This window comes from Ornithodoros turicata, chromosome 1, assembly GCF_037126465.1.
Source record: "Ornithodoros turicata isolate Travis chromosome 1, ASM3712646v1, whole genome shotgun sequence".
NCBI classification, from domain to species: domain Eukaryota; kingdom Metazoa; phylum Arthropoda; class Arachnida; order Ixodida; family Argasidae; genus Ornithodoros; species Ornithodoros turicata.
The window spans coordinates 59,874,373-59,885,645 of NC_088201.1; the positions used below are offsets into that span (position 1 = coordinate 59,874,373).

The window sequence follows — 11,273 nt, forward strand, 5'->3', positions numbered from 1 at the left end:
TCCATTCCGGGCTCTGAAAAATCTGGAATGATTCCGGAATCATTCCAACTCCGGAGTGGCATCTCCGCAACCCTGGTGCGTGTCACGCCTATAACATAGAGAAAAGTATTCGCGGTTCCTGAAATGTTGCTATCACCTCACTTCGATGCAAATCATCACACTACAGGCACCACGAGCCATCATAGCTGCTAGCGTCCCAAACGAACGCCAATTTTTCTCAGAGTTCAGTTCAGTTCAAATATCGATGAACATGAAAAGGCTACCTTCGTCGACGGCCTATGCATGGCTTGTATCCTACCTTTAGCCATTAAAATTGACTGACCACTCTCTCCCCATACCAAGAAGAAACATCCTTCTTTTCATCGTGAATCACAGGTCCTGATTTAACACAGTCAGTCTATTTGGAAAGTACCACACAGCCAATGTCTGCAATTTAAGACAGCTTGTAGAATGTTCGGCCACAGAAGTGGAAGGGTAAGCTGACGAAAGATCCCTGCAGTCTTTCCAACGATATTTGAAACCACGGAGAAGGCCGTGGCGTCTCCGCGTCGTCACGGCAACGTAGGATGCCAGCGCATCACCTATCATCCGCAAAGATTTGATGATGATGATGATGATGATTGGGAGTTTTGTGGCGCAGCGACAACTGAGATCATAATGCGCCAAAACTCTGCTATTGTTTAAAACAAATTTAACTTAAAAGTAAACTGATTTGTTTAAAATCCAAAGGACTCGAAAGGAGTTGGTCTGACAGGTGTGTAAATCACCATATAAAATAAAGTAACGAAGATATTACAATTCATTCACGATGCCTATATCGCTTAAAAATAGGTAAACGTCCTCGAAAGGGATGAGAGCCTCATCCCCCAGCAATAATGCGGGGTGGAGGGGGATACAGTACTTGTAGAAGATATGGAAATGACGTTGGCGATGTGTCACAAAGGAAGGGCAACTAATGAGTATATGCAAATGGAAAGGTCTGCGCCACAGTGTGCACACTCAGGTGCGTCCTCTGCTCGCAAAAGGTACCCATGGGTCAAATGTGTGTGACCCAGCCTTAACCGACTTGACAAAATCTCGTGTAGCCGGTTTTTAAATATTTGAACTGGGGCTCCAATTTGAGGTTTAACTGTGTGCAATTTGTTATCCGTTTGTCCAGACCAGAAAGCTTGCCACTTCCTGCTGATGACCCTTTTCAAATCTAGCGGTAGGTCAGGGAGAGGGATTTCAAAAGGAGTGGTGTCATGGCTATGGGCAGCGAGAGCTGCACGATCACCCCTCTCGTTGCCGCTTATACCGACATGGCTGGGTACCCAACAAAGTTTCAAACTGTACCCTTTCTCATGTATGACAGTTGCTAAATGCTGCGCACGTCGAACTAAAAGATTTTTGTGTGGCTTGGTGTTACAAATGGCATGTATGGAACTCAGTGAGTCTGTGTATATAACAGACGACGTTATCCGTGTTTCTGGAATATGATTTAGTGCAACAATAATCGCATACATTTCTGCGCTGAAAATTGTCAGAACACTGCTCAAAGAATGCGATTTTGTACATGTTCCTGAAATCATGGCGCACGATACTCCTGTACTAGTTTTTGAGGCATCCGTGTAAATATCAGTGTGTTCACCGAAGCCTTCCTTGAGGGTCTCAAAGTCTTGCTGTATTTCCACAGCGGGTCTCTCTTGTTTGTTAAATTTGGTTAACGAAGTATCATGTGCCACGGGTGTTCGCCAAGGAGGGAGCATTTGTGGGGGCTGTAGCGGGGGTAGATTGTAGCTCCACCTAAAAGTATAGTGCTCTACATCTTGTTGGAGCCGAATACTGTATACAGGTACGGCATTCGGTTTGTTCATGAATAGCCGTTCGGAACATGTACCCTCCACACAGGGCAGCGCAGGAGTCTGAGGGTAACCTTTAATTCTGAGCCATACGACGCACCAAGATAAAACCGTCGTCTTTCTAGGGACCATTCGTTTGCTTGAACATAAAGACTTTGGACTGGAGAAGTTCTGAAGGCTCCAAAGACCAGCCTTAATTCGAGGTGATGCACTGTGTCTAAGGCCTTCAAAACTGAGGGACGTGCAGACCCATACACGAAACATGCATAATCTAGCCTAGCACGGACAGTGGATATGTAAATGCGGTGGAGGGTTTCGCGGTCCGCTCCCCAAGACCTGTGAGAGAGGATTTTCAGCACATTTAAGGATTTTAAGCATTTGCGTTTCAAATCCTTCACATGGGGCAGGAAGGTCAGCTTTCTGTCAAAAATCAAACCAAGAAACTTATGTTCATACTGAACACAAATATCCTTACCTTTCATTTGGAGTGATGGATCCGGAAAAAGACCTCTTGTTCTGGAAAACGGTACGCAAACAGTCTTGGTGGGTGAGAACCTGAACCCGTTTTCAGATGACCATTTGGTTACCCTGTTGATAGTCAGCTGGAGCTGTCTTTCGCACACAGCAAGGTTGGAAGACGAAACACATATTTGCAGATCGTCTACATACAAAGAATACGAGACGGATGGGGGTATAACACTGGCAAGTGAATTCATTTTGATTACAAAAAGGGTGACACTGAGAACGGCGCCCTGCGGGACACCATTCTCCTGTACGAAAGGCCTCGATAAAGTAGTGCCCAACTGAATTCTCAACAGTCGACCCTGGAGGAAGTCTCTGACACAGCGAAACAGGCGACCACGCACTCCCAGAGAGTGGAGGTCCCTGAGAATACCATAACGCCATGCTGTGTCATAGGCCTTCTCCAAATCAAAAAAGGCAGAAATACAGTGCTGTTTCCTGATGAAAGCTTCCCGTATTATATTTTCTAGGCGCAGAAGATGATCAGTTGTTGAGTGTGCAGCTCTAAACCCGCACTGAAAACGGTCCAGACATTGTTTTTTTTTTCAGGTAGTACACAAGTCGACTGTTCACTATGCGCTCGAAGGTTTTTCCGAGACAGCTGGTAAGAGCAATCGGCCTGTAGCTTGATGGATCAGATTTGTCTTTTCCTGGCTTCAAGAGAGGGATGACTGTTGCCAGTTTCCAGCTAGAAGGTAGCATGCCTTCTTGCCAGACCAGATTAAAGAAGTCCAAAAGACTGTCAAGGGAGGTGTCTGACAGATGGCTGAGCATAGAATAAGTGATGTTGTCCGGTCCAGGTGCCGTGGCTCTACGAGAAAACAAGGCTTGAAGAAGTTCTGTCTTTGTAAATGGCTTATTGTAGCCACATCTGTCACCTGATGCACTTGAGAGTGTTTGTTTTTCCGCATGTTCCTTGACCCTTAAGAAGTCAGGTGTGTAATGCGATGAGCTCGAAACATTTGAGAAGTGCTCACCAAGAGCATTTGCCTGTTCATCTATGCTCTTACAAATTGTGCCATTTACCTGTAGCAGAGGTACGGAAAAGCTGGCGTAGTCGCCCTTAATTTTTCTTAGTCTATCCCACAGTGCTTTTGAGGGGGTGCTAGAGTTTAAAGAGGATACAATTTTTTTCCACAATTATTAATTCCACAGGATACAATTTTTTTCCGAGCTTTTTTAAACGCAAGCAGGTTTGCACTTGTGGGGTATCTTCGAAAGATATACCCCATGCTCGGTTCTGCTCCCTGCGTGTCTTCTCACATTCACTTGTCCACCAGGGTTTAGGACGCCTGGGGAGATATCCTTTTGTTTGTGGTATGGGTAGTTTAGCAGCATTAATAATTTTGTTTGTGATCACCTTGTTGGCCTCCTCCACGCCAAGACGATCAAAAGATGAAGGCGCAAGTTCTGCCTCTTTGGTAAATAACTCCCAGCCTGCTTCAGATAGCTTCCATCGGGGTGGCCGAGCTCTTTTATTACTGGTACCAGAGAATTTAAGGATAACCGGAAAGTGGTCGCTACCTCGAGGGTTTTGGTCGACTTTCCAGTCAACAAAGGGGTAAAGAGTGGAACTGCATAATGAGATGTCAATTGCAGAGAGTGACTGGGTTGCAGAGTTCATTTAGGTCGGCAACCCTCTATTTAACAAACAAATTGACCAGGAAAAGAGTATTCTTTCCAACATCTTACCACGGTTGTCAGTTTTTGCACTGCCCCACAAAGAATTGTGGGCATTAAAATCTCCCAAAATCATAAATGGTTGAGGCAGCAGGTCGCAAAGCTCCTCAAAGTCCCTCTGACGTACAATAGCTCAGGGAGGCAAGTACAAAGAGCAGACTGTAATGATCTGGTCTAGACAAATTTGTATGGCTACAGCCTCAAGGTCTGTTACCAGTGGAATGTTCCTTGCAGGGACAGAGAGTGGTACGACAACAGCCACACCACCAGATGCACGTGCTGTGTGCGCACGGTCCTTGCGGAAGATAGTATACCTACGAAAAGGATTTAAATTTTCATTAGTTAGGTATGTTTCCTGTAAACAAAAGCATATTGCACTGTTCTCCTCAAACAGGCCATGAACGTCGTCCAAGTTTGAAAAAAGACCTCGACAATTCCATTGGAGTATAACCTGTGCACCCATGAAAAGGATGATGGAAGAGAGAAGCAGCAAAATCCTTATCATGTGGTCGCTAATACAGAACCCCGTGGACTGTTTGGACATGAATGTTATTTAGGGAGGAGTTATCCTTGGTGGAAGCACTTTCTGTGTACTTTTTGGTCTGCTGCCCCTACCTCGGCTAGATGTCCTCTCTCTCTTTTCTTTCCCCTGAGGGAGTACACCTGGGATACTAGACGACGACTTCTGCGATAAGCAGTCGTCGTCGTCCATGTCCATGTCTTGCAATGTGGCGTGGGATTGGCCTGGTGTGGCCCCATCCCAGATGGAGGCAGTGCCATGAACTTCAGTAGAAGTTGTTTCTGTCTCCGGAGGAGATCTAGAAACAGGAAGAGACACCTCGGTGTCCTTTCCCTTTTGTTGAGGAGTATTGGGTAGAGACCCAGAAGTCTGGGTCTCTACAGGTTTCCTCAGTGGTGCTACTCCCCTGCGCACCACTTCGGAGAAGGTTCCCTTTTTCGAAAACTCAACCTGCGCTTTTGCATCTCGGTATGAAAGATTTTGTGTCACTTTGACCTTCAGTATGTCTTTCTCTTCCTTCCACCGTGGACAGGAGCGAGAGTAGACAGGATGATTACCTTTACAGTTTGCACATCTGACATGCTTCTCACAGGTCTCTGCAGCGTGATCTGTGCCTGCGCATTTCGGACAGGTAGCCTGTCCACGACAGACCTGCGACCCTTGACCAAAACGTTGGCACTTAAAGCACCTCCGCGGATTTGGGATATATGGCCGGACGTGACAGTTGATGTACCCTGCTTTAATGGTAGTGGGAAGCTTATGTAATTGAAAGGAAATAACAATGTGTTTAGTGGCAATCTCCTTACCGTCTCGACGCATAGTTATTCGCCGCGCTGTCACAACACCTTCATCCTTTAGACCCTCTTCGATCTCAGCATCTGAACAATCAAGAAGTTCATGCTCAGATATCACGCCCTTCACTATGTTCAGCGTACGATGCCTCGAAACCTTAACAGGTACGTCAGGAATTCTGTTTAGGGAAAGCAGAGTCGAGCTTTGCTGTCGTGTCTGGACTTCGATCTGCAAGTCTCCTGTAGTCAACTTTTTCGCGGAATAGGACTTCCCTATGGCTTTTTCCAGTTCCTTCGCGATCGCAAATGGTGATACTTTGCTCAGGGGGTTAGACTCGTCTTCTCCATGGATGATCAGAACCTTTGCAAACCATGGTTCTGGTGTGAGGTCCAGTGATTGCGTTACTAGTACATCGGTGCGGTGCCGCTTTCGGTACCGACCATGTTTTTTTGAGTTTGAAGAATCCATAAAAGGAATGTTGTGGTTCAGTGCAGTAGGTGCGTCGCCCACCATGGAGCCCATCAAAGGAACGTGTCCCACACGCTAACGCCTGCCTCTGCACTATACCCTAGTGCAGCTTCTGGAGAGTGAAAGGACTGCCTAAGGTTGACCCTTGCCGCCAAAGAAGGTGAAGGGAGGAAAAAAAAGATAGTGAAGGAGTGGAGAAAGAAAAAGTAATGAAGGGCGAGATGGCGACTAGCTGAATAATCCTGGCCGGGCCTTCCAGGACCACCCGACTATGGGAAGCAGGGGCCAAAGCGGTGTGTTGCTTTCCCAGAGGGGCCCCAAGGAGTCCTAAACAACCTCCGGGTCCACTCAACCGTCAGGATCCCCTTTTCCCCAGACACGGGAAAGCCACGCACAGCTATACGTGGGCTCCCTCCTGCGGCGACGCAACCGTGAGTGCAGGAGGGGGCTACTGCGGCTGCTGCCGGGCAATGGGGGCGCCACTTTCCCGACGCCGGACCGCAAAGACTTGAGAAAGCGTGATCTGTTGTACTGGGTAGTGTTTTGGAATTACGCACCCGGCGTTGGTTCTGGACCGCAATGGTCAAACCCGAGCCCAGTCCAGGCCCACAAAAAGAAGGCCTTCCCCGGCCTTCCACGGGCTTTCGGGCAAGCCCGTCCAGTGCTCTAAGCCCACCAAGGCTCTGCCCTAAATGCACTTCAAACTTTTTGGACACCGTAGGCCTTCGTTCCTCCACTATGAGGCGACTCATCCTATTCCATTTGGGGTGGGAGAGGGGGGGGGTATATGTTTATTAAGAAAAAAAAAGAAAGGCAAAGTGCCGCCTTGTTATTCCAAAAAAGAAAAAAACGGAAAAGAAAAACAAGGAAAAGGAAAGAAAGAAATTAGAAAAGAGACACTAGAACAACGTTACATGCAGTTCACATGCAGTTCACGAGTCCTGAGTCTCGGAGAAAACCGAGGAGAGCGACAGTGGACAGCCCACTGGTTGGGGTGCAAGACGGGGCCAAGGAGAGCGGCCAGCAACTGGGTAGAGTATCGCCCCTTGCGATGAAAGTCTCCAATCATCACCATTAAAATAAAGTTTTGTTTTGCGTTTTGTCGCACACCGTGTTATAAGGTCTCTGCCGAAGGACGTCAAACAGGATTTGTAGTACGTCTGGCTCGCTACGCCCCACTACGGACAATTCTGCACTACGGACAATTCCCCACTACGGACTAAATTTCATGTCTTCAGAATCTTCCCGAATTTATGTCATTGCAATCTACGTGTCTCATACGTATTCGAAATAGTGTTCCCCGAAATAGTGTTCCTCAATGTAACCCAGAAATGTCATGATTAATTTCTAGTTTTGAGAAGTACGACGTGCGTGGTGTGCCCAGTCTACCATCGAGTCTGTCAACGTGACTTCTCGATGGTGGATTTCCGTCTATTCGCCACAGCTGCTGGCAGTCTTCCAACGTTGGAGCGGAGAGCAGAAACGCGTATTGTTACTAGGAGACAGACACCAGAGATCGCGCTGACGTCATCGGCCTACTCTTGGAGTATCCGAAACTATGAAGTTTCGCGTCCCCTTTCGAAAATTCGTGCACCCACGTGATGTTCACTGACGGCACTGATATTTCGCGCGATGTAGGTCCTCTCGAGAGCGAGGTTGACTGAAAGAACGAAATTAAATAAGCATAATGTTTTGAGTCCGTACTGGCACTTTAAAGGAGCATGGAAGGGACTTGGTACATATGTCTTTGGACTGCGTCATATGAGCACACCGCCTTCAGGAACAGTCACGCAAAATATTTCATTTGGGAAGTGCAAATTTACCGAGAAAATTGCCTTGCAAGAGAGAGCGCAGCGGCGACGACCTCGCCCAGCGGCTCCTCGCGTCTCGTGACGTCAGGTGTCAGAGGACTCCTCATTGGCTACCGACAATCATCTGCTAGTGAGAGCGACCAGTCAAGACGTCGGACGGCCTGCGCTGCAAAAGGAAAAAAGAAGGCGCTCGCCTCAGTACCTCGGTATTGGCGAGGCACGTGACGCTGTAGACTGGCAGCCGAGTGGAGCAAGTTTTCTGACCCGGGAGATGGAAAGCTCTCTTGCGCTCCGGGATTGCGCGCTACACTCGCAGTTTTTGTGCGAATGTGTGTCCCAGGGCTTGTAAACCGAATTTCTAATGGACCTTTTTCACAATGGCCTATGCGCATGCGTATGACCTTGAGGCGCCGGAGAGGATGATCTCCGTCTTCACTAGATGGCGTAGTATGGGGACGACAGAAGTGGGGACCAGTGGCGAGACCGCACGAATGGCGCGACCTTGTTGGCCCAACTCCGGAACGGTTTTGGTCCTTTGTGCTATCCATGTGGATTTGTTTTGACGCGCACCGAGCATGGTTCGTTGGAGAGCCGCTAGAATACGACGCGTATGTGAAAAAGGTCCATTCTCCCGACACATTTTTTCTCGTGTCTTTCCATGCTCCTTTAATAAACACGCTTGACGAGCAGCTTAACCGAGAAATAGACATCAGTACCATGTTGTTGTGACACGAAAGGATCGACTGTCACTCAGAACACAGATTACAGTGAACCCTGAAGATAACCATCGCCGTCAAAGTCAGAACGCAACGCTCTCTAGCTCGCAGTTACGAACCGTGACACTTTACAGAGAGTACCGTACATTTACTTAAATATTGGCGTCGGATCGTCGGAGTGCGTTCGGGAGTAAAGGATTAGGGAACGCAACATGAACAAACGAGAGACCCTGTCTGCAAAATGCATCTCAAAAATTGGCACTGGAACACTGCGTGATTGAATAAATCGCTCGAGGAAACCTGACGTCAACATGAGTGAAGTGTGGTAATAAGGAATTTTCCAACTATGAAATGTTGAAAATTCGAACTAGGGTGTAAGCCATGTCGATTTTCACAGTCGTTTGTGTTCAGTCACTTTGTTCACTAATTCGAATATAATTCATTGTGGACCGCGACAACCAGAGCGATTGTCCATTAGCCCTGTGCGAATATTCGAAATTTTTCGATACCGAAATATTATGTATTCGATTCAATTTCAGAATCGAATACGGAATTCTACATTGGAACTTCGAATCGAATCGATGTTTCTTCCAAACCCTATACATTACGGTACTTCTGAAGGCCCGTAAAAGCTCAAATGGCGCAAGAGAGGGTGTAAAACAAAATAAGCGCCACTTCATATTCCGATCCGCATGATTATATATTTGCTGTGCAATGCTTATATCCGTGCATGTGCTCCATGTGTATCCGGTCCGGTTATACAACTGATTGATTGCTTATGAAAACGATAAAAATGGAGAAACAACTATACAAGTATTACAACTATTCGCTTCGTATCCCCTTCGGTTTTAAAATATAACTATTCGCACATGCCTAATATTCAAGTGTTCGTTATCAAGCAAGTTAATAAGCGTAAAGAGCGAAAATCTAGAGAGGAGATGTTTCATACTGGTGTCACGTCTTTGAACTCCATTTTTCTTCTTCTTCTTCTTCTTTTTTTTTTTTACAAACAGGGTGTTCCAGAAAACGTGGCGTTGAATTATAATACAAAAAACTACGCCACCTTGAATCATGAGGTCAACAGTATTTCTTTTTACGAGGTTCTTTTCCACCTCCTGATGTGGACGTGATCAAACTTGAATTTCATTATGTCAATTGAGATCTGTCACGTAGATGTGTCACGTCTTTGAACTTCATTTGTTTTACATACAGGGTGTCCCAGAAAACGTGTAATTTTATTATAATTAAAAAAAAAAAACTACGTCACCTTGGATCATGAGGTCAACGGTATTTGTTTTCACTAGGTTTTTTTCAATTCTCACGTGGATATGACCTAACTTGAGTTTTATTATGTCAATTTAGATGCGTAAGGAAATAATAAACTTGGACGGGGCTTGCCCCCGAGCATCGGAGTAAACGGACACAGCAACCAGCATAGACTTCGTAGAACGTCACCGTCCACGATATGTTTACTTTACAATAGATACACTCGTCCCAAGGACGCAGCATTTGGAAGACCTAATTCATCCAGAACGGGAAGAACGCCTGTCAGCTATTGGTCTGAGAACGGCGCCCCACCTACACACCCGGACAATAGGGCCGCTTTCGCAGGCCATATCGGCTGGCTTGAAACAATTTCTCACAGATGTATCACGTAGATGTGTCACGTCTATCATTTTATTATGTCAAGTTAGACGTGCCACGCCTTTGAGCTTCATTTGTTTTATATACAGGGTGACCCAGAAAATGTGTAATTGAATTAGTAAAAAAAAAAAAAAAAACTACGCCACCTAGAATCATTCGGTCAACGGTATTTGTTTTACTAGGTTTCTCCCACCTCCTGATGTGGATGTGATCTAACTTGAGTTTCATTATGCCAATTTAGATGTGTCACGTCTTTGAATTTCATTTGTTTTACATACAAGGTGTCCCAGGAAATGTGTCATTGAATTATAATAATAATAATAAACTACACCACCTAAAATCATGCAGTCAACGGCATTTGTTTTGCACTAGGTTTTCGCCATCTCCTGATGCGGATGTGATCTAACTGGAGTTTTATTATGTAAATTTTTACGAACTGAACTTGGAAATTTGCCAAGCAAAGGTCACTTTTTTACCCCACCAAAGTCAAGAGCGTGCCGAATTTACCCAAATTCATGATATTTGACATGGATATTGAGGAGCTATCCCATCAGAAAAAATAGTCGAACATCATGCTTTTCGGAGCACCCAGAGCATAGCGCTCGATGCTTTTTGAGCACAGTGGTTGCCAGTCCGACGAAAGGATGTTGCAAACCCAGCCCACAGAGGGATAGTAGTAAAAGTGACAGTTCTTGAAATTGGGAGAGGGAATGCATGATCCCAGCGGAAGCCGAATGCGATAAGCCATGCCTGTGTTATCTCTTTCTGCTATCCCAGTGTGGGCTGGGTTTCTAACCTCCTTACGCCGGACTGACAACGATTGCGCTGAAAGAATCATCGCGCGCTATGTTCTGGGTGCTCCGTAAAGGATGACGTCCGACTATTTTTTCCGATGGGATAGGTCCTCAATATCCCTGTCAATTATCACGAATATGAGTAAATTCGGCACGCTCTTCACATTGGTGGAGTAAAACGTGACTTTTACTCGGGAAATTCACGAGTTTACTTCGCAAAAATGTACATAAATAACTTACGTTACATGACATTCACATCAGGAGGTGGCAAAAACATAGTAAGAACAAATGTCGTTGACTACATGATTCGAGGTGGCGTAGCTTTTTTTATTGTAATTCGATGACACGTTTTCTGGAGCACCCTGTAAAACGAGCCCTAAATAACGCGTCCTAGAGTAGCCAGTCCCGAGTGGTTTGTGTCTAACATCTCCATTTTTTTTCTTTTACCAGTCAATCAATCAACTTCAATAATTTTAGAGAGTTGC

The 11,273-nt window shown here is 45.9% G+C and overlaps 1 protein-coding gene across 1 annotated transcript; it reads right to left on the reverse strand.

Moving 5' to 3' along the window:
• Positions 1–4,596: 4,596 nt before the first annotated feature.
• On the reverse strand, positions 4,597–5,868 carry LOC135396745 (uncharacterized). Its single transcript, XM_064627926.1, has one exon. It carries the CDS (start codon positions 5,866–5,868, stop codon positions 4,597–4,599), a length of 1,272 nt encoding a protein of 423 aa, XP_064483996.1.
• Between the last annotated feature and the right edge of the window lie 5,405 nt (positions 5,869–11,273).

Excerpts from the sequence above, each read along its gene's own strand:
- LOC135396745 (XM_064627926.1), bottom strand. The coding sequence starts at position 5,868 with ATGGTGGGCGACGCACCTACTGCACTGAACCACAACATTCCTTTTATG.